General features: G+C 40.2%; 1 protein-coding gene and 1 long non-coding RNA gene across 3 annotated transcripts in view; one reads left to right on the top strand and one right to left on the bottom strand.

Moving 5' to 3' along the window:
* The window catches only part of DYRK1A (dual specificity tyrosine phosphorylation regulated kinase 1A), a 91,485-nt gene that overhangs the window by 25,374 nt on the left and 38,945 nt on the right, over positions 1–27,166 (bottom strand). For both annotated transcript variants that reach the window (XM_066978717.1, XM_066978713.1), the window contains exon 3: positions 1,381–1,580. In XM_066978717.1, the coding sequence (XP_066834818.1) occupies positions 1,381–1,580 (200 nt within the window). The remainder of the gene's footprint in view (positions 1–1,380; positions 1,581–27,166) is intronic.
* LOC106036088 (uncharacterized) lies at positions 15,158–19,482 on the top strand. The gene is made up of 3 exons (XR_001207092.3): positions 15,158–16,898; positions 17,022–17,222; positions 17,592–19,482. It is a non-coding gene; the product is annotated as an uncharacterized lncRNA (long non-coding RNA).

Genomic DNA, 27,166 nt, shown 5'->3' with positions numbered 1-27,166 from the left:
TCAACTACCATTTTAAAGCCATTGCAATCAAAAATGACAAGGGATGGTGATACATCCTAAAATTCAATGATTTTGCTTTTCGGTTCGAAAATAACTAAACACTATTGTACACTAAAGCTCGCAGATGTGATGCCAGATTATAACACTTAGGTGAGTACCCTTGGAAAGGTTTAAGGAACACAAAATTTTCTTATTTGGCAGACTGATTCACTAACTTCACTGTGAAGGTTTTGGGGGACCTTTAGCCTAAAGAAAGTCTCATAAAAAATCTTTGCAAATTTCTCAAGCTAAATACTGTTATATATGACCAAATTTATTCCTCCTACTGAATGGCTCACATGAAAGTATAAAAACTTCCTTTGCCAGCTCCATTCACTTTGCCATTCTTCACAGAGCCCTAGCCATTACAGCTCTCCAAATCTTAGTATCAAATATCCTGGCACTTAGTTTGAATATTCCGTTCCCCCTAATCTTTTTCTGCACAAGCTCCATCCTACAGAGCAATACCAACAGGGTACCGCTTGGTAGTACTGCAGATTTTTCTACCGAAGCCACCTTGGACAGAGGAACAGACATAAATCTGGCAGCAGCAAAAGACTTCAGTCTCCATCCTTTTTAAATGGAATGCCTCATTACCCTGCATCAAATTCTGAAACTACGACTTACAAGACTTCTGGATTTTAAGTTTTGAAACACTTCTGTGCTGAAGTCTACACCACTGGGCTGTGCCCCTCTAAAGAAAGCAAGACTTACCTTTTACACAGGGAGATGCTAGCTTTTGTGGCTACTGCTATTAGTTAAGAAGCTACTTCAGCAGTTCTAGCATCCCAAAAAAGCAGTAAGGAAAAAACACTGATCTTGACAGCTCAAAAGCACCTGTAATCACTTTCCCTAACTGCGCTCACTTTATCTCTTTGTGATAGTAAGTAGTAAAGTAGTAGTAGTAAAATCTCAGTGCTATCATAGCTGTGCATTTTGCTTTTTGTTTTATAAAAAGTTTATCTTTCCTAGTATAAAGTGTGTTTTGTGCAAACCTCTCTATTTCAAACATACTAACCATTAACTGCATCAAAACACTCGGCATTAAATCAAGTAATAAAACAATCACATTCTAACATCAAACAGCACTGAACAAAGTTGCTATTAGACTCTTTCCATTTGACTTGGATGATCTTCCTTGCCTCTTATCTCAAAAACATTAGAACTGGAATGACTACAACAAATATGCACTAGATATCTAAAACCAGCTTCCAGTTCGTCCACCCATCCTTGAAGAGTCAGGAGCTGGTCAGTTAAAAAAAAAAAATCTGCCTTGATCCTGTCATTTACAAAGAAAGAATGACTACATCTAAAATGACTTATTTTTTGGCTATCACTTACCTGGTTTGTTAGAGGTTGCTGAATTCGGTCAGTGTATGATGAGGCAGAAACCTGTTGGTCGTTTATGTTCTGCTGCCGACGATCACTGTACTGCTGATGCGAATGGGACATCTGTCCAGCCATCTGAAGGCCAGCAGCATGGAATGAAAACGATGGTGCAAGCCGAACAGATGAAGGTTTGCATGCTGAAGTCTCTCCTCCTGTAAAAAGACAATGTGAGTTTTTAATACAAATTCAATGGCTTTGAAATATTTACCTGAGTTAGTCTCCATCTCCTAGCTCACAGAGCACATAAACACTTTCACCATTTTTTAATATACACAAGAGTTGTCATACACAATCAACCCAGAAATTATCCCTATATGAAGATTGTTTAGCTGAAGTACCTCTTTCCATTTCAATTGTGACACATCGTTCATTAATCATTTATTCATTTTTATCCCTAACAGCCCATCTCTAACATCTTCACCTAGGTGTCATAACTGGACTTTGGCAGCGGTTATTTTCAAAGATACGAATCTCACATGTGGATTTCCAAGAAAAGCAGAAAATCACTCAGATTCTGTCTTCAAAGGGTGTTTACAACAACTTTCTGGACTGATTTTACCAAAAGAAAAGAAAAGCTAGTGCCCAGCTTTTATTTTCTGGCCTGAATGGCTATGGTTTCCTACAAACTACTTAGATCACTAGCCTACATTCTTAACTTCCACTCTTCTTCCAATGTACACTGTGCTTCCACTCAGCTTTTTGACTCCTACAGTTGAGTTTCATTGGACTACAGGTAGCAAGCACTGTAACTTCAATTAATTCTTTTTTGGGAAGGTGAAATCAGACTGCAAGAACTAACCACAAAGCAAGAGACAAGCCAAAAGCTTGGTGTCAAGTTGCAGGAGAATGACAAACTGCACGGCCAAGGTATTATATTCCATAACATACTTAAAAATGCCAAATACCACAGGCACAGAAACTGCCTCTAACTGGGAAAGATCCAACACCTCTCAGCTGTTGTTTTAGATATATTATATGGCATTTAATCGGTTCACAGTCTGCTTGTATCATCATTGCTCTCCAACAGCAGAAGACAAAATTAAAGTACAATTTAGTTGTCTTTCTCTGTTAATTAAAGTTTGGCATGTTCCACGTGTAACATCTATCCTTTTACTTTTTGCTGACTACATCAGAATGGGAAAACTCTCTAAACGGATGTCATACTGGGACAACCTAATAGAGAACACGATGGGAAAAGCAGCCAGGCACACTGAAGTCAACATCACTACTGAAGGAAGATGAGTGGAATCAAAATCTAAACTCTGGAAGCACAATTATTGGTAAACATTAAATTTAGAAGCAAAATGTGAGATGAGTAATCTACTTAACCACCAAGGGGAAACCCCATTTCCTTTACAATCAAAACCTTGCAAGAAAATATCATCAGCAGAAAACAGTAGATGAACATCTCGCTTCAGTTTGACTTCCATAAAAATAACTGACTGCTCAACTTACCACCTGTTCTAAGTTAGGAAAAAATAAAATACTGAAAGTGACAGCATGTCATTGACTCAGCACCCAGTAGGGCAGTAAAAGAATTGCATGGGATGAAATAAAACACCATTTTAAACTAAGATCATTTCAGAAAAAGTTATTTATTAAGTACCTTTGAAATAATATTCAAACATCTATAAATAAGAAAAACTAAGTACTGTACAATCACTACTACTAAAAATGGGTGAAATAAAATTATTTCATGAAATACCTACTGACAGATAACTGGTATTCTTAAGTGTTATAATTCGGTACTACTAAAATGCTAACAAAAACTGCTCCAGAAGATGAACACAAGCCCACACTGCCCACAAGTACCCACATATTTCTCAAAGCTTCATTAAATCTTCAAACACTTAACCAAAGCAAGAAAAAAAAATCACATATTAACTATGATATATGAAAACAACTCACACAAACTTTGTGTGCATTGTGGTGCTTCTGGTAACATCAAGAATCAAGACAATCGTACAAACAGAAACAAAATAAAGAAGTTCTTGACCTAAAAACATTATGAACTAAGTAAGCTTAACATTGTTTCCAGTACCTAAACAGGGCCTATAGGAAAGCTGGAGAGGGACTCTCTGTCGGAAAGTGTGGTGACAGGACAAGGGGATTTAAATCAAAAGAGGGGGGATTTAAATCAGGTATTAGGAAGAAATTCTTTACTGTGAGGGTGGTGAGGCACTGGAACAGGTTGCCCAGAGAAGCTGCGGGTGCCCCATCCCTGGAGGTGCTCAAGGCCAGGCTGGATGGGGCTTTGGGCAACCTGGTCTGGTGGGAGGTGTCCCTGCCCATGGCAAGGGGTGGAACCGGGTGGTCTTTAAGGTCCCTTCCAACCCAAGCTATTCTGTGATCCTGTGATTCTATGCACAATAAATTGCTCTTAACTATTCTGTAAAACATCCATTAAATATTGCTTTGTGATCCTAGTAAGCTCTGAAAGTGAAACCGTCCTCCAACATTTAAAGACGGTGAAAATATCGGTAAAATATTTGAGTGCAAACTTTTAAAAACATTTGTATATTTTTCTGTAAAGTAACATTCCAAGTAATGTCTTATGTACACTTACAGTTTGAGCAACGGATTGTCACCATTAACAGATCGTCAAAAATATTAGTTTATAATAAATTTTAGACCCTTCTACTTGTAAAGTTTTATTTCCTTCTTTGTTGTTGTTGTTGTTTTTAAACCCCAGGCAAGTTTCCCAATAGCATACTAGATGTGACGCTTAGCAAATTAGATAACTTAATAAAAACAAATTTCATTTTAAAAAATCTTCACTTGCTCATGTCCCTAAAAAGCAGAAAACTCACACATACAAAAATCCCATGCAGAGTTCTAGTTTATACTTTGACCCCATGGTATCTTCTGACACTCACTCAAAAGATCACAACAAATCTGAGGATAAAACGAATAACACACTGGACACGGTCTAAAAAAAATAGAAAAGGGTTAGAAGTATACTTAGCCCCCAAAAGAACGCTTGCTTCACATCAGCTTTAAACTTTTTAGGCAGGTAGACCCTTTCCCTCCTGATTCCTTTAGCAGGATGATATGGCTGTTGCATCTCTGGTCTTCCAAGCTGAAGACTGTCACATGGATCAACTCCGTTAATTCAACAGCAGTGTCCCAGAAAGATGAATTTCATGACTTATGACAAGGAGATTGGACAGCTGAATCACAAAGAAAGCTTCACTAAGAACCAGTTTGACAAATAACTTACTCATTCAATTTAATTTTTTTTTGGATGTTCAGTGTCTGTGACTAACTATTTGCTTGGAGGTAAGTCATACACAAACAATGATGTCAACGTACATCAATCAAAATTGTCTCCAACAAGAAACTTTTTTATAAGGCTATTGCTCTGTGCTAGAAATGTAAAACAATTTCACGGAGTAACACTGAATCTCAGAAAAGGGGACACTATTAAATACAAGAGCCTGCCTACAGCCTGATGAACTGAAGCCTGTTAGAAACAGACAAGTAGAAACTGGTTGGTTATATAGTGTGTTCTTTTTCCAAAGAGAGAGACATTTTAATAGTCTCTGTGATGATGGCGGTATTCAACCCTTAAAAAAAATAGCAATAAGCATGAACCACCTGGGTGAAAAGTTTAAGAACCATTAACTATATGCTCTGAAAGATCAGTAGCCAAGTAATTTCCATCTTTACGATTTCTTACTGTCACTGAAATGGAGACACAGAAGTTCACAGATTTCTCTTCCTGAGTGAGAGCAGTGTTAGCTATCATCAAAAAACAAGCAATGTTAGCAATATTCAGGATATGGTCCTTGATGAAACACTTGACCTCATTAGATTTCAGACTTTGTTCCGTGACACCTGCAATCAAAAAACTAAGCCCAAGAGAACCTCAGTACTGCATACTACTATGAGCCAAGAAACACCTAATAATATTAGGAAGAAATGAGGGGAGAATTAAGAATTGGCTAGAATAGAAATCTTGACTTCTTTAGTTTTAGGTTGAGGAGCCAGCTCTAGAAGAAAGAGCGTTTCTTGGCATGGATGTTAACTGAGGTTAACGAATATTAACTGAGGTTCACAAACCCCACAATCGCCAAAGTTCTGGAGCTCTAGACATTCAGAAAGTGAACCGATCCATTGACACCAAGAGGGTACCAGAATCCAGCGGAGCTCATACACACCACACATCCATACTACAGGGTAGAAATATCTAAGGAACAAGTTGTAGTCAATCATCAATTTTGTTTTCTAACCACTGTATCATGAAACGATGGCACTTGAAGAAGCAACTTGAGAAAGAAACAAAGTGACAGAAAAAGCATGCCAAGATCTCTAAGAAAGGAAGTAAATTAAGGGAAAACATTGCAGATTGGCAATGGGTAGAATTACCTAAAGAATGGGGTTTACCTATGTGTTAGGTCAAGGAATAGCATAAAAACATATAGTTGAAAAGCCAATTTGATATTATGAAAATAATCTGTTTGCCTTTGACGAGACTGCATCAGAACTTGTTATGACAAGAAGGTCCAACTCCAGAAGGCATCCCTTGTTTCAGCCTTGACAGCATTATCTCCTATAGTTGCGAATGTAACAGCTCTTTGAAGTGAAGCTGTTCAGAATACTGTATCTCATTAGTCATATTCCATAGACCATAATATAAGCAAAATATAATTAATAACAGGAGTAACTTTTTCGTCTTTTGTAAATTTACTGTCTTTGGAAAGTAACAAGTACAAGTACGAAGCGAGCATTAATAAAATACTATGCCATTGTACGAGCAAACCACTGTAACGACAACCAGAAGAAAAAGCTTAAGAGGGGACCAATAGCATAAATGTGGTAATAGAGAAAAACTAAGTTATAACCTCAAGAGGTTCATAACTCAGAACTATCTGAAAATACAGATACTGCAGAAATGGACAGGCCTCTCATATGGAAGAAGGTGGGGTTTATTTCTTTAAAGCAGCACCTTCACACAGTGGAAGCAAACCTCTGAAGCAGATCTCTCAAGTAATTTGATAAGAATTTCATTTTAAATGAGTTTTCTAAAATGTGTGCAGTGTGGTCTTTTAACTTTGGTGCCTAAAAACATGAAAATTTCAACCAAAGTTTTCCCTATGGCTGGGACATTGTAAGGTCTATGCAGTCAGTGCTTGGGCTAAACACAGGACATATAATGCACACTTTATGCCTTGTAAAAAAGCCCACAGATTATATATCAAATTCATATACAATAATAAAAATCCACATACATTCACAGTGTTTCATGTTCCTTTTCCAAACATGGAGGGTGACCAAACATAAGCCAGTAAGAAGTAGCATACAATGCTGAAAACAATTACATACTAACTACAGCCAACTCCAGGCTCTAAACATTAGAACTAAACCTCCAGAGATGTAAAATGACAAATAAGCACCATCAAAAAGGTCAAGAAAAGCAATCAGAAGATAACTTCTCTTCCGCACTTAAATAGAGAATAATCCACATATATTCCCAGACGCATTAGGTCTGGGTATAACTTTATCCTCACCAAACGATCTTTTTTCCAGGTGTCTTCTACAAACCTGCAGCCTCTTCTGACAGTTGCCATCAAATAAAGAGGTGGCAGTCCCAACAGCTGAGGCAAACTAACAGCTTATTGCCAAAAAACAGATGCCCTGACACCTTTATCGAGGTACTTGGTTATGTCCCTAACTCCAACACTTGTTACAGACTTCCATGAAGCAACTCAACTCACTACCCCAGAGGAAGGGAGAGGGGCGAAAAAAAAGATACTAGCATCAAATTATTCACCCCACCCCAGCTGTTCCAAGGCGTGTTGTGTTGTGGTTTTTTTTTTCACTTCCAGATTAGACAATGAACTGAGTAACAGAAAAAAGTCAGAGGGTCATGCTGCCATCCAGTGAGAACCCAACATGCTGAAGAAACAGGCTGGCAGCAAGAAGTAGCGATGCCAACAGATTGAGAGAGGTGATGCTCGGATCCGGTTCAAGACCAGCTAAGGAACGTGAAGGTGCACAAGTCCATGGGACACGATGAGATACATCCGTGAGTTCTGATGGAATTATTTCCAGATCCTCCTGGAAAATATGCGAAGGCATATGGAAAATAAGGAGGTGATTGGTGACAGTCAACATGCCTTCACTGAGGGCAAATCGTGCCTGACAAATCTAGTGGCCTTCTGCAACTCATGTCATCTACTTGACTTGTGCAAAGCATTTGATGCTGTCCCGCATTAGAGCCTTGTCTCTAAACTGGAGAGACATGGATTTGACAGCCGGACCACTCAGTGGGTAAAGAACTGGCTGGATGGTCACACTCAAAGAGTTGAGGTCAATGGCTTCATGTTCAGGTAGAGATCAATAATAGGCGGTGTTCCTCTGGGGTCAGTGCTGGGACCAGAGCTGTTCGACACCTTTGTTGGTGACATGGACGCTGGGATTGAGAGCACCCTCAGCAAGTTTGCCAATGACACCAAGCTGTGTGGTGTAGTTGACATGCTGGAGGGAAGGGATGCCATCCAGAGGGAGCTGGGCAGGCTCAAGAGGTGGGGCTGTGTGAACCTCATGGAGTTCAACAAGGCCAAGTGCAAGGCCCTGCACATGGCCTGGGGCACTCCCAAACATGAACACAGCTGAGCAGAGAACGGATCAAGAGCAGTCCTGAGGAGAAGGCCCTGGGTGCATTGGTCAATGAGAAGCTAAACATGAGCCAGCAATGTGCACTTGCAGCCCAGAAAGCCAGCCGTATTCTAGGATGCATCAAGAGCAGCATGGCCAGCAGGTCAAGGGAGGTGATTTCCCTCTTCTACTTTGCCCTTGTGAGACCCCACCTGGAGTGCTGTGTTCAGCTCTGGGGTCCCCAGCACAAGAAGGGCGCAGAAATGTTAGAACATATCCAGAGGAGGGCCACGAGGATGATCAGAGGGCTGGAGCACCTCTCCTGTGAAGACAGGGCTAAAGGAATTGGGGTTCTGAGGGAATTGGGGTTGGTCAGCCTGGAGAAGAGATGGCTCTGGGGCGGCCTTCCAGGACTTAAAGAGGGGCTATGCGACACCTGGCAGAGGACTCTTTATCAGCAACAGACAAGGTGTAATAGATTTAAACTAGAAGAGGATATGTTTAAATTAGATATAAGGAAGAAATTCTTCACTCTGAGGGCAGTGAGGCCCTGGCACAGGTTGCCCAGAGAAGCTGTGGATGCCCCATCCCTGGAGGTGCTCAAGGCCAGGCTGGATGGGGCTTTGGGCAGCCTGGTCTGGTGGGAGGTGTCCCTGCCCATGGCAGGGGGTTGGAACTGGATGATCCTTAAGGTCCCTTCCAACCCAAACCACACTACCATTCTAACATCCCTCCCCTCTACCCAGCATTGGTGAGGTCACACTTGGAGTGCTGGATCCACTTCTGGGCTCCCCAGTAAAAGAGAGACATGGACATACTGTAAAGAGTCCAACATAGGATGACGAAGACGATTAAGGCACTGGAGTGTCTACCCTCTGAGGAAAGGCTGAGAGATCTGGTACCCTTTAGCCTAAAGAAGAGAGGGCTCAGGGAGGATCTCATCAATGTCTGTAAATAGCTGAAGGGAGGCCATTAAGAAAATGGAGCCAGGCTCTTTTCAGCGGTGCCCAGCACCAGGACAAGAGGCAATGGGCACAAACTGGAGCACAGGAGGCTCCATCTGAACCTCAGGAAACAAACACTTCTGTACTGCACGGGTGACAGAGCACTGGCACAGGTTGCTCAGAGGTTGTGGAGTCTCCCACTTTTGAGGTATCCAAAAGCCATGTGGACATGGTCCTGGGCAACCTGCTTTGTGTGTCTGTCCCTGCTTGACCAGGATGTTGGACTAGGTGACCTCCAAAGGTCCCTTCCAGCCCCAACCATTCCGTGACTCTGTGCCACAAACGTCAGCACAAAATAAATGATAGGATTTCTCTCATTGAATCAGGGAAACATTAAATCAGCTCCCCTGTCATATGGGACTGCATATGAAAATCACCACAACAGTGAGATTGTTTCTTTGTATTTGTCACCCAACTCATTAAATATATACACTACTTTTTAAGGTGTGTATGTGACTGCCTTTGCCACTCTCACAGTTCAACCAAAGTATTCTGTTTAGGTATACCTCTACTGAAGGATGAAAACCACTGAACATTAGAAGAAGTGAATTTCCTTTGGTATTTCTTCATACCTACTTACCCCCCAACTAAAAATTAAAGACAAAAATAAACTATTGTGACACTTTTGACCTCATGAGTTATACAAGCTTCCTTCATGATTGACAAAAGCAACTTTCAGTGCAACAGCTGATCTTTATTTCTTTACACCAAGAGATACAGAGAATTCTCTATGTGATAACATAACCTTTGCAACAGCCTTAAAAATACTTCACTATCTACTGACTTCTGCAAAGTGAAGTAGGGAAAAACAATGAAAGTCACATCAGCATTTTATTTCATTCTTTTATAAGTGTAAACATAGTCATTCCCCATATGTGAGAACTTACCACCAACCTGCTATCTGGGTAACTGTTTCCTTGAAAATAACAGCAATTTCATAACCCCTTCTGTACATAGATCTTCTGCATTTGGCTTCCAGGCAGCGATTACTACTTCCATTGAATGCTTTAGCTGTTAGATAAAAACCCCACTGCCCAAGGTTCCCATCTCTTTGTTCAACTCCACTTCAAGAGGAGGCAGAATTTCTTACCATATTCAGAAAGCCAAGACTAGTAAAGCATGGCACAACAGCACTTATCCAACCGAAGTAATGTAGAACTAAAACTAAATTGGAAATGGGAATGTGGTGTGTGTGTGTTGCTGGACTGTGGAGTCATCTAATTTTGAAATATGAACATTTCAAACACCCTCTGCACAACTCACCTTATTTCACCCTTCCTCCTTTCTTCAACATTTACTCCACAAACATCACAGCCTTTACCTTAAATATTTTGACCTGCCTTTTACTTCCTCTCCCTTCTGCCTCATCCTCCCTTTCCCTACTCTCTGCTACCTACTGTTCGGGTCATTTAGCAATGTGCTGAGGTACTCCTTCTCAGTGGTAAGTTTGCAGTTGAATGAGAACATGCCGGAAAACACGACCAGAGTATAGAAGTGTGAACTGTATCATTCACCACAATGGGTAGTCTCATTTCCACGCTCAAAGTTCAAGAGCTTGTGGGTCTACACCACAGACCAAACATGGCAGCTCTTAATACCGTATGACTGGTTCATACTTCAAATCTGTGTCTTTCCAATCTCTGCAATCCCAGCTCAGATTAAGGCCTCCACCTCCTCATTATTTTTTTCTACTAATACGCGTTATGACCTCAGCAATTATTCAGTGCACCCCTTAGAAACAAGCCTGAAACACTGAGAAGATTGATCTCTGCTTTTCTTTAATACGCAGCCACCTCTGTGTTGTTAGCACACCCTAGAACAGGCAGTGAGCAATTAGCAATAGATACAAACATCTGTATCTTGAGAACTCTGTCCAAACGAACCCACATTTAAGACAAGTTAGACCTACCCTAGTTCTGCCTAAGCATAATAAATGTCAAACACTTGGGATTTTGTAGTTTAGATCAATCATCTTTTAAGCAATAGGCAAATGCCAACCTGAACTCTAAGTGAACTACTACTCTACCGAAGCACTGTTCTGCCTATTGTCCTCATGCACTACACTTAAAATGACCACATGAGAATTTGAGGGTACATGGATTTCACTCTGCTTGCTCTGGAATGAGGAAGGCTGTGAGAGAACCAGCAAACAAAGGGAAATTACCTGCAGCAGCAACTGCAGAACAAACAACGCCGTTATAAATATCCTTCCTCTAGAGGAACTATATTATTGTGGAGGAATTATATTATTAAGAATGGCTACTTCAGAACCTATTTTACAATAACTATTCAGTCTACTTCCCTGTACAGAAATGCCAAATGCTACCTTTGCTCAAAGCAAAATTAAGCCCTAAACTTAGGAACAACTGCATTCTCCAGTCCTGTTCGACAGGCCAATGCACCCAGGCCACCGAATCTTCTTGCTCGTGCTCTTTCCAAATGGAGCAAGCTGCAGCTAAGGCAAAGTGTTCAGAAGGTGATAAAAAATTACTTCTGGGTGCCATCTTTCCCAACAGCTTGCAGATCTTTGACATGACTTGTCGGCAATGTGTCTGGACATTTGGCAGAGGGGGAGCAAAAAAGAAAGGCCAAGAGTAGGCTTCATTAGTTGTTCGGACCTTGTTGTGCCTGCCTTGGCTATCCTCTGCCCTGGACAATCCGTGGCGGGATGCGGACTTTGGACAGGAATTATGTGCATGCACTCTATTGGTTTTGTGCCTGTACTTTCAAGGGAAGCTAGTTGACTCTGCTGTAGAAATACTGCGGCTAAGACCTGTGACTGGGAGAGACTGAGATATGTATCCTCTCCTCTACCACTTCAAAAGTCTGGTGCAATCAACCTAGAAAGACTAAATGCCCCTGCTCAATGTAATCCTCCCACAACAAGCAAAGAGAAGGAAATTCTTAAACTCATAAAGCTTTTTAATTGGAAAACAACAGAGACACTTATGATTTAATCCACTGGCAACACTATAAATCTGTTTCATTAACGTATAAATATTACTTTGAGTATACTCAAGAATTCTAGAACTAAGAAATTTTTGTGAAAGTAAAAATACTTTTTTTTTTTTTAAATAAATGAAACCAACGATCACCAAAATTCTCAAATAAAACCTACAGGAAATAAAGTACACTAAATTTCACAGTCAAAATCCTAAGCCCTGTGAGAACTCTGATTTGAAATTTCTATTGAGAAGCAGACTGCCTAAGAGCAAATCTACAACTCCTCAAGTAAACGGTGAGAACTGAACCTCTACGTGCAAGGACTTCGCACAGACCAGAAACTTGCACCTACATATGCACTTGATTGAAAGAACATTAAAACTGAAGATTAGTGTGCGCAGAAGTTCAGAAACACCAGAATACTTCCAGTTTTAATTTAGTCACTCTATATAAATAAATTATGATACTATCTAGCTACATGAATACCCTTATTTACTTTAAAAGGCGGAATGGAAGTAATGCTCACTGAATAGGCTGCTACACAATACAATTTATTTTCATTGTATTTAACTTAATATCCCTTGATACTCCTCAGACTGTGCCCAAATAAAATTATTGTCTGTATATATATTGTATATGGTAGTTGTTGTTGTACCTATGTAATTCATAATTTCTTTCTGCAGTATTCTTATGAGATTGGGTTTTATTCTACCTACAGAAAAACAAGGAGACATAGGTTAAAGACGAAAAGGTTTTGTGATTTGAAATTTCTGATTTCATATAAAGACTTTATAAATACTAGGAACATACATTAGTCAGTAAATCTGTTTAGCAGAGCTCTGGACAGAAGTTTTATAGGAAGTTTCAAAAATTTGGGAAAAGTAAGCCAAATGAGAGGTCTGAAAGAGATGTTCCTTTCTGCTCACATTCAGAACCAAGCAAGAAGGGGTGCTAGATTCATGCTGGACTAAGGACTAAAAAGAAGCACAGTTCTTTCAAACATCAGGGCACTAACATGGGAATTCCTTCACATATCAAAACAAAGATCCATTCAAATCAGTATCCTGTCTCTGAAAGTGGTCAACGGCAGTCATCTTGGAAGACAGCAACACGGCAAGCGGTTTGTGCCAGGCATGTTCTGCCAGCCTGCAGTCCAGGAATTATGTGAAGCAGAGTCTTTGTTACTAACATATTTTGCTCATTCTTTTCTTCTACGGATTTGCTGAACAACTTTTTGCATTTCAGCTTTTGGCATCCCATGGCAAAAGGCTCCACAGTTTACTCTAAGGCTGCATTAAGCACCACCTCCTTTTGCTTGTCATGAACCTGCCATTCTCACGCGATGGCCTCTGCCGAATAGTCACAAAAATTAAGGCTGCCTTCCTGCAAAGGGGCAACAATACAGATTAGCAGTTTTGTTTATTCTACTGTTGCAGGCCGGGTTTATTTTTTTAAGCTCCCTTTTGACACATCTTCATGTGATCCTCCAAGAGAGGCTATTCTAATATGTAGAGAAGAAGAAACATTCTCTATTAAGTAACTGTATACACACCAACATATTTCTTATTGAAGCTTTTATTTTTTCATAATATACATTGCATATTCTTCAGAAGTTTTCCTACCACTTTGTAACTCCATCTAACTCTTCTTCATAAACATGTAGCTTGAGAAACACTGGTCAAATTCAAGTAGTTTGGCTGATGATTCAGCTTAATATGACATTTACATTACACCAAATTAAATATGTGAATCAGAATAGCTGAGCCATCAATACTTAAGTATTAATTATCAATAAATATTTTTAAAAGACTAACATCTGCTTTAAAAGGAAAAAAAACTTTTTTTTTTTAAAAAAAAATCTTCAAAACAACAGAACAGTCATTTTTCAGAGGACATCAATGCTGGTGAAAATATGCCAAGACTAGTGTTCTGATACTTCTTTTTTCTCTCCCTCTAAAAACCTATGCCTATTTTAAGGTTTCATGCAGTTATGTCTACAGTTATAAAGTTTACAAGTTCTGTAATTTAATGAAAATTCTGCCATTTAAACAGCCTGGATGTAAAGACAGTGGAAAATGGCTCTCTACTATCTTACAATCTCGTTTAAAGTTCATAACAGCTTTTAAAATAGAAATAAAGAATTAAGTCTGAATATCATTCCAAATAAAAGTTTAAAAACTACTACTTAATCCGAACTACATAAGCATACTTAATGTAGCTGAAAGGCCCACACCTCCCAACCAGTTCCCAGTGCAACCTGTGGAAGACATGGATGCAGATAGGAAACAATGGTTATGCAGAGAGCTCTGTCAAATCAATAAGTAAAAAAGAGAAAAGGAGAAAAAAATACTTTGTTTATAAGTCATGGTAACCTTGTAATACAGACAACAGAAACTTAGTGACAAAGTTTAAAATGACATGACTGTGTGAAGTCATTCCATGCTATAAAAGAACCTTTACACTCACATTCCAGAAGCCTTCAAAAGCAAACGCCGCTTCAAGTCCACACAAATTACTTTTTATCTTAAGATTTTTAACTTCGTAAATGCACTAGAAATTAGATTTACTTCAGCTATCAGTTTTCTGTAGGGTTTACAAAACAGTTGAAAATGTAAAACAAAACCCTACCAAAATAAAAATCGGCTACTCTAACTTGGTCTAGCATTGGTCTTCATGGTGAGTTGTCTTATAAATGACTGCAGATTATTGCTCACCTGAACCAACGCTCTCACAGTGCACTTAGTCAACTCTAAGCATTAAATCTGGAGAATGCCGTCTGTTCTTTTGGTATTAAACGAATTAAACCAACTATAAAAATTTTAGAAGTATTAAAAAATAAGGGGGAAAAAGTAGTTGCCAAATTGAAGCACTTTTACCAAAATTTCAATTCCAACTGAACTCAAAGGAATCCAAATCTGCTGACGACAGGGTCATGTCAAAAAAAAAAATGCCAGTAATTTCCACCATTACTAGTAAATATTCAGTGGTAGCAAACCTCTGACGTGTTAATACCTATGCTCAGAGGTGGGGGGGTGGGGGAAAAAAAGGATACAGAACATACGTAGACATGGTTTTACTAAATTAAATAATCCATTAACACTACAGTCAATTTTACTGAGTTGGACAGGAAGAATGAGAGCATTTATGCGAAGAAAGACCATAATTTGGGCAGCTAAGGAAGACAGAGGGAGGGACTTGGGAGGACTGCAGAAGGTGAATTAATCCATTACTGAGCAGGACAAAGCGGGTTTGGAAAGCAGCAGAAAGGAACCAGATGCAGATTTAAGCAACAAAAATGTTTTAAGACCACATTTCCCAATACTCTTTAGGCAGGAATGATATGGAGGACAGAAAAAAATCCAGGCTTGACAGTTACAGCTGAGGGTTGTTTTTTTAGGAGGGGGGGAACAACGACGACAAACATGAGGGATGCGAATACCCCATTTTTACAAGGCTGGTGTGTATTCTAGAAATAGGTTATTATACATTCACGCCGTCTGGAGATAGTTATCTCAGAAACAGGGGTTACTGCATTTTAGAAAGTACTGATATTAAGGCTGACTTTATTAGTGTTCTCAAAGCCAGGCTTTCCACAGAAGTCTGGTTCTTTCAACGTAAGGCAGTTTAATTAAAGGTGGGGGGTGAATTAAGTGGGGAAAGAGCTGCGAGAGTCCCCTTCCATCCTCACAGCACTCCTTCCTGAGCTATTCCAGCGAAGCTTTTATTACAATTGTTCCATTAACCCGGTGCGCGCACACGTATTTTAAGAGACCCCCCCCCACACACGCAGGTACCAGGCTCGCCCCCGGGCATGTGGGGAGGTGGATGTACGTGGGGGCGGCCGGAGCCCGCGGCGGGCGGGAGCTGCGTCAGCTCCGCGGCGGCCGTTGGCCAGCGCCCCGCGGCAGGCAGCACGACGCGGCGGGGCGGGGCGGCGCGCAGAAAACCTCCCGGACCCCCAGCAACAGCGGGCGATTAGCATAGCCTACCACCGCGCCGCCGCCGCCTGATTGGGCGAGCCGGGCGGCGCGCGGGCCAATGGCGCGGCGCGATGCAAACGCGCTCCCCCCAGTTGCCAGGGCAGAGCTGCCGCCCGCCGCCCAATGGGGAAGCGGGCGATAACCGAGGGGCGCAATGGAGCCGCGTCACGCTTCCAAGGCGCCGTTAACGCTTTCCAGTTCAAAGCCCAACCGCCGCGGCCGGCGACGGTTGGAGCCGCGCGCGACGCCGGGCGCCCGCGGCAAGGGCAGGGCAGGGCAGGGCAGCCCCGCGCCGCCACAGCGCCGCGCCCCGCCCCGCGCACCCCCAGGGCTGAGGCGTCCAAGCGCCCCGCGTAGACCCCGAGGGAGGCAGGGAGGCAGGGAGCGAGGGGAGTCTCGCCCTGCCTTGGGTCGCCTCACGCAGCAGCCCTAGGGGCTGCCCTACCGGGACGCGCTGCCTCTAGCGCAGGACCCCCCCTTTTCACAGCTAATAAACTGCTGGTGTTTCAAAGTGGGAAAAGACTGAAGGAAGACCCTCCTTTGGTATTTACTTGGCTGGCAGATTTTAAATAAATGAGTTTCGGGGCGTTTGACTAAATAGAACCGCCAGGTTCGGGACTAAGCATAAGAAACATAATCATGGCAATGAGAAATAGCCACTTTCTTCCATCACCTAGAAACATCACCTAAGCGAACACTTGCAATTAGTGTCTCTGCACACGGCAGAGCGAATCCCCCAGGAATACCAGCTCCTGACCACCGGCAGCCCCGACATGCCTCAGAGCCGCCACTCCCCCCACACACAGATGTGCGTTTTGAAACGGCCATCCTTCGGTCCGCTTACAATGGAGAGTCTAAACACAACGCCTGACAGACTTACTCTGGAAGCAACTGCCTCTCTGCAGGAGAAGAATGCAGCTGCACAGCCTGGCTCTGCACCGTGGTAAATGCAGGCAACCGCCTGCTTGTTTTACTTCACTTTCTGCAGGTTGGCAGTGACGTGAAGGTGTTATCACTGCGATTCACTCACCTGTCAGATGCGGGTTTGTGTGTTTCTTTTTCTCAGGGGCCTGTGGAAGCCGCCTGACACTGGCAACTGACATCCGCTATCCAGGTACGGAGCAGGTACAGGACCCGAAGCAGCAGCAGCAGCCACTGCCTGTGTTTCTCGAAGCCGCCCAGGGACTGTGACACTGCTCTGCCCACCAGGCAGCTGGAGCAGGGCTAGGGCTCTTGTCGGCCACTAGCCGGAGGCACTGCCAAAGAGGTGAGGGGCTCTGCGTTTCTTTATCCATCTGTAGACACCCCAAACTTTCCAGCTGTTACCCACAGAGTCTGCTTAAAAAACAGTGCCAAAAACGTAGGTTCCAGAGACCAAGTCTAAAAAAAAATCAAAGTTTTACTGGCTCAAGTTTGGAAAATTTTAAATTTGGAAACTTTCAAAATTTCAGAAGCATTATCAATAGTAACTTTAGTATTTCCTTACGTGTCCAAAATATATTAAGTTGTCTTACTGCATGCATCAGCCCCTCTGACACACACGAAAATCAATTCAATCTGTTCTTTATCTCGTTTTAGCTTTTTTAACTAAATTTCTGCTCTTTGATTTATGCCCATCTACCATACCCTGTAACAGTGCAGCAGCAGCAAGCAGAAGAGCATTATCTGACCATCGGCTTACAAGATTTTCCAAGCAATCCATCCTGGGCCAGTATCTTGCAGCACTAATCCGTCGGCTAGTCTGCTGAACTGCCCTCTCAAATACTTTTATCAGCAGTTAAGTAAGAAGAGTTCCTTGAGTTTGTGCAGTGTCTTTTCTCTTCCCCACCTCTAAAGATGACAAATAACATTACTTACAATTTCCAGTTCACAGTGCAAAACTAAAGACAGTATATAAATTACCCGCTACGTGGCAACACATCAAACCATACAACCTGTACAAGAGGCGAAAAACACCAAAAACTTTGCACCTAAGCAATGCCTATGTCTAACATGTAGCCCAATGTCTAAACTTTACTTTTTAGATTCAACATATATTTCCAGCTGAACACAATATAAGGCTGGCACGGAAGTGAATCACTTTTAAAGCTCTCCTTTAATCTACAGTACAAATACATATATATTAAAAAGGAATCTTTTCCTGCTCATAAAAACCATCAAGGGAAATAGAATAATTCAAGTCATTTCCCATTTGTAGTTACTGAGACACAAGATATATTTAAACAGTTGGTACAGAAAAAATGGAAAGCATCTACCATATCAATGTACAGCTAGCATGCCAAACCATTAATGTAAGAGCTAAACAAGGGATGAATACATCATGTGCAATAGTCTCACATGATATAAATTATTCAATACCTGACCAAAGAAAACAGCCTTCAGGAGAGAGGGGGAGGATCTGAAAGTGCTTTTGTAGTTTGAATAAATACAGTATTATGAATTGATGAAAAATGTTCTTTTACAAAACAAAACAAAAAAAATCTTCCTAACTCTACAGCACAGTTAAATAATTACATTTATTTTCAAACTATTTCACTAAGTTATGTCAATCCAACTTGCATTCTGTCGTTTACCATAAAGGTTGATTTCATTTTATACAGTGTTGAGAATTCTGACGGAAAACTAACTGTAATAACGAAATGATTTTGTACATAGCATAAATTCTGGAAACACATGCTTGCCTCTGTCCCCTCCTTCCACTTGCAGGATTTGGATAATGCATAGCCCTATTGATACTGCCAATCTTCTTGCTTTACTAATTTCAGATTGGCCATACTACTCTATTTAGGATTGCTATGCTGACAAAAAAATTTAACAGGATACGTTAATTGATTTTGTCAAATAAAAGCCTTTTGTAGACTTAAATAAACGGACAAAAGGCCCTTTAAGTGACAAACTTAAGAAGAAAAAAATCTACACCATTGTAGGTTACACTGTGATTATGGGGAATCTGCTGGCATAAGTATTCAAGGGAATGCCTTCCAGGGATGATTTCATGTATGATCCTAAAATAGTTTATTTCACTCAAACAGAAGTTGATAGTATATACTTAGTTTTGGCCACTAACATAGCAGTTATTTTCTATTTGGAGATGGCATACTATTTTCACATTCTGTATTAACAACAGAAATTCTGATACATTTCCTAAAGGAAAAAAAAAAAAAAGACTACTTGCAAACTCATAAACATGCAGTTCATATTAATCCATAGCAGTTTATAAAAAATATAAAAGTCAAAAAGTTTATTTACTCACTCCAAAGTACACTGGAAGCGCCAGGACTATTTTATTTTATCTAATATTTACAAGTTTGAAGTTGTAACTAAATCACTTTTTTACTGTGTTGTAAACAATTTGATGGCTGATATTCTCACACTGGCATGTTACAATAGACATCTCAAGCCAGTCCTTATTTCCTGAGAAACTGCATTCAGATTTCTTAAATCATTAAACGACCAATCATTCCCCAATAGAAAGCTCTAACGTTTCCATATCTATATAGTTACAAAAAATATAACTAAAATCAAAAATAAAGCTATGTTTTCACAAGTACAGTGAAGCCTCACAATTCCAAAGCACTTATTTGAAAGACTAACTTCCTACCTTTTATAATTTGTGTTTGTTATACACACCTTTAAGTAATTACTTATTTTGATTTTTCTCGTTTTGAAGTACTAGCTTTCAATGAGGAAAAAAAAATTATGGTTGAATACATGCTTGCTACTAGCAACCACCAAAGACAGTGATGCCAGGTTTTGTTAATCCAAACAAGAATACAACCTCAAAGTGTTTGGGGTTCGCTGTAAATTCATTTCTCCTAAGTAGCAAAAGTTTAAAAGCAGAAACAACAAAAAAATAAACTTCTACTGGTATTCCTTTAGGACAATACTATGATCTTAGAAAAATATTTTACAAGTATAACTCACATTTCCTTGATATGCTTCACTGGTTTTAGTATAAACTAAGCAGCATATATTTTAAAAAATACAGTTAACTATTAAAATTTCCTTTTTTCAAACCAATAATTAAAACAACATTATTCACGTACCAAAGTTGTACAAATTGATAAACTTCAAATTCTGTCTACATTCCCATCCAAACACGTCTGTAAATCTTATTTCCTGGTTACAAAACCTCCATAACCAGAGGATGGAGTTCGTTTGCCATGACACAGCTCCTCCTTCCAAAAAAAAAAACCAAAAACTCCACCATTCTCCTCTAGGGGCATTATGGAAGACGCAGAAGGCAAAGACAATGTGTTCCTATTCCCCTGATTAAACTGTAGCACTTAAGCCTTTCTTCCCCTCGCTCTGGTTGGCTTTATATACTAATTCTCAAAACAAGTTACTGAGAGAGCAACCTGTCGGATGCATCTACAGCATCAATATGGGAAGAAAGGCAAACACAGCAAAGTACATTCTGGCCACCAGAAAAGACAACTTACTTCAAAGGCAGTGCAGAAATGGTTAAAAAAAATAAAAGACGACCTCATTCCACCATTTCCTGAAGGACATCTAAACTACACCAAAGAAAATATGACCAGGTGGTTTGATAAAGCTTTGAGTTTGGTTTGGGTCTTTTTGCCTCCACAGAGGTGCAGAGGAAGGACATTTCACCTAAGAAACGAGTCCTGAATGTTTTTAAGGAAAGGGGATTATGTAAAAATGTTAATCGTATCCGAACACTAAATGCTAAACAGACAAGCAATTCTTCAGGGCTCGGCTAACGACTACGTTCTGTGAAAAGATCATCACAAGTTCAGTTTGTAGCATAAACGCTAACAAAGTTCTAACCCCTGCAGGCTTTTAATTCTTACAGAGTTTCAAACACAACTGTGCCAGTGGTCTGGTCAGAGTACCCTTCCAGTTCACGAGTACACACTGAACATGACATTTATAGGCATCGGACACGACTGTACTGCAATGCAAAAGAACCGTGATCTCCTAACATGTCGTTTTACCTAGGATCTAGGCATTGCAAGTGAAGAAAATGAAACAATTAACACGCAATCTTTTTGTCTTAAAAGGTTGGGTACCCATGCATATTGAAGCTTCAACGTTACAGTAAATTCTAGAATTGTGTCCTCAGTGAGATAAGAGAATGAAACATAATTGTAACTGATTTAGAAACAAGATCATTATTATTTTTTTTAAAGCAAAATAAGACAAAAACCCACCATCCTTCTAATTCCTTTCTAAAAACGAAACTTTCTAATCCAAGCAGTATTGTAATAAGGCACATTATCTCTTCGGCCATGCATAGCATGCTCTGTGGAATGAATGGGCATATATAACCGCTTGCTGACAGAACACTCTGCTTCATGGATGGCAGGCAGCTACCAAAAGCGAGGACTTTGGCAAATGCTCTCTTGGAGATGTGCATTTTAACAGCTCTTCTCTAGCAAGTAGATGCTAAGGTAAGAGGGAAGCATTTTGAAGTGCCCGCCTCCTCATGACTGAAAAAGCAGACATATCAGGCTGCTGCCTATATTAAGCTTTTGTGGGAAAAGATGCTTGAAAAGGGGTACAGAAGGAATATTACTGACAGCAGGAGCATTAATCAGAGAGGTTATAAAACAATCTTCAAAGTAATAGGACTTTCTGCTACTACGGTGATGAATTTCAGGGGGGAAATATAATCAAAGCATAGTTCTCTGTCAGCTATAAGATGTCTAAAAGAAAATGAGCTGGGTAACTTAGTATCCTCATCTGGTAGACTGCCACTGAGCACAGCTTTTTACCAAGTCATCTAAAGAGTTTAAAATCCTTACCAGAAAAAAAAATAATAGAGCGATATTGTTTATCATGCTCCGCAGCCACTGCAAAAAATAAGGAGCTGGTGCAGAATAAGCAGAAAAAATCCAAACCACTTGCTATTGCTTTGTAGCATCAGTCATTATGCCAAGCAGTGGCAACACATGAAGCTGATGCTTGCCAAAGCATCTGGGTTGAAAGCGATGCGGTGCTGATCACTGGCATTGCTGTACAAGCTAGCAGAAGAACGTTTCAAAACGTCAGTCAATCTCAGTCAGGCTCTTGAAGACTTCTACAGGACTTCGCAGAAATGCTACACATCTTAGCAACTTCTGAAAGCCCCATCAAGCACAAATAGCAAATACCACAGAGAAGTTGCCCTCTTTCTTCCTCTCCCCCACAAAAGGGTAAAGAGAGACTTCCTAGTGGAGATTTCCTGTCCCAAATATGACTAGGAACTAAAGGGAGTGGACAGAGATTGCAAAATTGCCTTTATTCTTATTTGGGAGAAGGAAGCATGGTAGACTCTTGAGACTGCTACAGTACTGGTTGAGCTGACTAGCCAGTGATCCAGTGCTTCAAAATGCCAGCAACATTTAAGCTTTATGCTACAGAATGAGAATCATGTAAAAGTACAGCTGCACAGAGACTAACGATGAAGAAACATTATTAAAAGGACTAAAGACAGAGACAGCATTCTTTACGTGCAATTATTTCATTGTGGGCTGCACAACTCTAGAGAAGACCGAGAATAACATAACCTGACTTGTGTTCCTACATAAGCATGTCCCAAAGACCATGGAGTAGGCGATTCTCTGACATGCTTATGGCACCAGATAGAGAAAGAATGTTATATCATCCCATTGGGCATAAGAAACAAGTTCCTACTAGCCATGAAGTCCCCAGTCAGCTTCACTTCAACCTCCACAGATTTTCAAGGGAAGTGAGGACCTCTGCAGGGAACCCCCAAGCACATTCACTTCTTGCCACGGCACAGTGTTTTCTACAGACACACAAACTGTCAGCAGATTGGCCCAGAGTTCAGTTGCAGAGACTTTTAAGTTTTGGTTGCACGTGTTGTTTTTCTTACAAATGGGCCACCTCCACCATGCTCATGGATATGACGCTACAGTGAACGTCTCTTGAATTCTCAATAGGCCTGACAAACACGGGAGACACCTCACAGGAGAAAGGGAGGTCGGTCTGGCCATAAAGCATGCCAAGAGGTCTGCTCCTGGGCACACCTCACGCTCCAAAAGGAGGCAGCACATGTTCATGTCAAGGGGGGAACCCTTCCGCACAAGAAGGTGTCCAGATAGAGCAGAAAAGGCTGTTGTAGGAGCCTGTGTTGAAGTTTTCACCTTCAGACTGCAAAGAACTGTGCAGTGGGAAGCACTAAAATTCTTTTATTTATTTACAGAAATCCATGGTCGAAAAGTTTCAGTATACTGGCATAGTGACGATACAGAGGAAAAAATGGTCAAATAATCTAACCTTGACACACAAAACAAAATAAATATGAAATAACAAGTAAATAGGTCTGGGCTAATGTGTGCCAATTCAGAATGTAAACTTTACATTAAATACTTTTATTGGAAAATAGCAAAATACATAAGTAAATCTTAGAGCAACTAAAATGTGTGTCATTCCACCTCTCCCCCCAGTTCCATTTTTCCCTATTCGCCTTTATCTCTCACTGGACATTCTTCCATCGTTCTTTATCATGGACAGCAGCAGAGCTACTGTCATTTTTAAAGAAACCAGAGAAACACGGTTTCACATATGGAACAGAACTTTTCTCACCACTGACCAAAATTCCTACTGAGATAACATGGAGCTCTGTCATTTGGTTATCACAGATGTAAGGCTGTGCCAACCAAAGCTCTTGACAAGCTCTTAAATAGGCATACAAATATATGCATGTATGTCCCACTTCTAATGACTTTCCAAGGAATTTTTTGTTTTTTAAGAACTGATCAACTCTTGCAGATAGTTGATATCTTCGAATAGAGTTCGGTAAAGAAAGAAAGAGAAGATCTGTCAGAGGTCTCATTAATCCAAAAGGTGCAATGCTTAATTACCTGATCTTTGATAAGATTCAGCTGATTCATTAGATAAAAAACTAGGAAGCTAATCTTGAAAGGCAACCAAATCCCTTTGTCTAAGTAGCCTTCTAGATAGACTTGCTTATTAGACACCAATTCACTTTTCTCTAAATTGATCAAAAGGCTTAGATAAGAGGGAGATTAACCATCTTCCTAATGGTTTACTGCAGCCTCTTGGAAAGGCACAGCTATTGGTAATCTGTTATCAAGGATAAGGTGGATTTTTGATGGCTAAAAGACATTGCTACTAATGTCAGATGGGGGGGGGGGAAATACAATGTAAACCAACAAACCATTGTATTAAAATTCTTTTAAAGCATAACCAAGCTGTAAGTCATGACCAAGTGTATTTGTGCAAGGCAAGAATTCAATTCTCTGCCAACCCTCTCCTCTTCGTACTCAATTTTTCATTGAAGTTATATAGTCTATAGATCACACAGTTACAGGACACTAATTATTCATGAACTTTCTTAATATACATTGAGTGTTTCTGTGCACCTGAGTTGAATACCTGTAGCCAGGGTGAAAGACGTCAAGTAGAAAGATGCTGCTATAGATCTGGCAGTGTTTTTAACCCAAATCTTTGCTCTAGACAAACTTAGCTCCCAAATTCTATTTAAGGAAAATGCCTTCTATTGAAAAAGCGAAATATTCAGCTAGCTACATTTTGGTGGCACTTTTTTCTGAACAGAGAGTGTCAGAATTTTTGCAGTTGGATGGCAGCCGATAGAGTCTGGATTTCTCCCAAGAAAGAATGAAGTTTCGCTTCTTGCCTTCCCCTGGAGCTCCACATGCCTCCAGCCATAGAAGAAAAAACAAACAAACAAACAAACAAAAAACCCAACAACTAATTTTTGCTTTTCTCAAGATTCAAACAGTTGCTGCCTGGGGCCTTTTGCTACCAATATCTTCGTAGGAATACAAAGCTGAACACAGCATTCTAAACCAAAGTTGCAGAATCTTCACTTGAAAATTGACCATTCGATTTGGGTGTGAAACGGCTTCTTTTCCCGAGGAAAATCTCTTTTCTTCAGAAGAAAAGTCATAAAGACCCATAAAGTCCATAAACTCAGCCACAGAACAAGCACAACTTTACAGATGTAAGCTGTCAGAAGATGGGAGAAAACAGAACTTTCATAGAAATCCTACAGGAAAGCAACACAAAATTCTCTCGGGCTTTGTAAGTGAGAATGAAGCAAAGGAATATTTCTGCATCTCCAGGTCAGTAAGAAATGGTTATATCCATATATATTTTTATATACATCTGTATATATATCAAAAGGTAAAACATCAGCATTTTCTTTGTTGTGACCAAGCAATGTTCTTCCATAACAGTAAGTCCAAAGGCAAAGGAGAAAGAACTCTACCCGTCCTTCGTTAAGGACTAGCAGAGAATAGTGGACTTAGTAGTCCTGTACACATGGAACCAGCAGCTGTGTACATCTATACTAGCAGATTCAGCTGGGCCAAGGAGGGTCCCCGAGCAAAAGGACAACAATCTGCTCAGTTCGTACAACGTTAGGGCATTCAGAGCATCCGTTCCAACTAGCAGCTCTTCCCCAGCAACTCCCGGGAATGTGTGGCAGTCAGCATGTTCCAGGAATCATTCCCAATATGCAGCTTTCAGGCAGCCACCCAGTTTTGCAGGCTAGGACAGTTAACTGGCACAGATGTGTGTGCTGCTCCATGGGGTCAGTGTGACTGGGAACATGCATTTTACTAACAGAATTGGGCATTTTTTTTTTGTCTGTAAGGTTTTTTTTTTGTTTTGTTTTCTTAAATCTCTTCTGACTACATCTGCTCTTGCACCTCCTTTTGGTGTACTTCACAAATACTGTGACTTATCTGTCCTGAGAAAATCTCCTTCCAAATAGTGAAACCAGGGAGAGACTGGGAAAATAAATAAATAAAAAGCTAATGGCTCTATCAAACAACTGCACAGTGAGATCAAAGGGCAAGAACAATTAGTTGATAATGAGGCTCACCAAGCTCAAAACATATACATGCAAACTACATACATACTTCACAAACTAGTCTAAATTCAAGTGCACAAGACTACCTTGTGTTTTGTTTTGTTTTTTCACTTATTTGCCAGAATCATCTGATAGAATCAAAGTTTTCCTTTGACATCTCAAAATGGCAATTACGAAGAACTAAATTTTGGGGAACACTCCAGAGATGTGAACATTTAGCTTAAAAGAAACATTAGCTCTTGTAAAACACCTTCTGAGACTAAGCACCAGCAATACACTTTATACGGTATGGAAATACCATTTTACACGTGTATGTCAAGAATTACTCAGCACTGTAAAATGATTACTTAATTTTACAACAGAAAAAGTTAAGAAATGCATAACTTACCTTTAAGAAACAAGAAGAAATTGATTAATAAATTAATGCTTTTTTTTAATGATCTTTAAGGAGTTATATGGCACTTATAGCACCACCTTAAAATAAGAATAGGAAACACTACCTAAAACAAAGTTGCAAATGAAAGTATGATAGATTTGTTGTTTTTCAAAAATGTTTTGATAAACTTTAGTAAGTAAAAAAATTCAAAGTGCAAACTCACCCTTGTATTCCAAGCCAGCACAAACCCTCCATATTAGTGGAAGGTAAACAAATATGTTTACCAGGCCTTTTTTTTAATATGCTCAATTAACTAAACCGTCTCTTTTTTTTAAATACTTTTAATAGGCTGATCTAATAGACTTAGGCCAATATTCCACATTAAGATATCACTTATCATTTTTACATTTGCTCCATCTCCCATAGACGGATTTTTATCTATTTCTGAGGCATTACTAACACAGCAAAACTTGCACTACTAACAGACAGATGAAAACATATATACTTTTACAAATACACAAAAGCTTGCAATCTCATTTCAAGCCATCTAGACATTTTCACTGTCCTTGAAGAAGCATGAAGATGAATGAGCTAGCTACACTAAGCTACCATTAAAAAAAAAATCATCAAAATAGGGTTGTATTCATCCCACTTCTTGGGCTTCTTATAGTTTCTGTTGTCTGTACAGAGATTTTCATGTATTGTCAGAAATGGTTATTTACTCCTCTGGAATGGTGAGAAAGCCCTGAGGAACTGGACAATAATCACAGTATTACAATGCTGCTTCTCTATTCAAATGCCTTACTGCCTGCATAACCAGGTAAAACACAGCTTGTGTCCACAAACCAGGTAAGAATGAAATCAACTTCACCCACCTTTGCAGACCTGATCATTCTACCGCATTTTCTGGACAGCACATGTATCGATCCTTCTGCATTATATTTCAGAGGCAGTGCAAACAAGTGGCAAGATCATTGCGGGATATTGACCTCAAATAGGCAAGATG

This window comes from Anser cygnoides, chromosome 1 (genome assembly GCF_040182565.1).
Source record: "Anser cygnoides isolate HZ-2024a breed goose chromosome 1, Taihu_goose_T2T_genome, whole genome shotgun sequence".
In the NCBI taxonomy this organism is placed as follows: domain Eukaryota; kingdom Metazoa; phylum Chordata; class Aves; order Anseriformes; family Anatidae; genus Anser; species Anser cygnoides.
The sequence above is the reverse complement of the archived record's forward strand: the minus strand, read 5'-3'. Positions and strand labels throughout refer to the sequence as shown.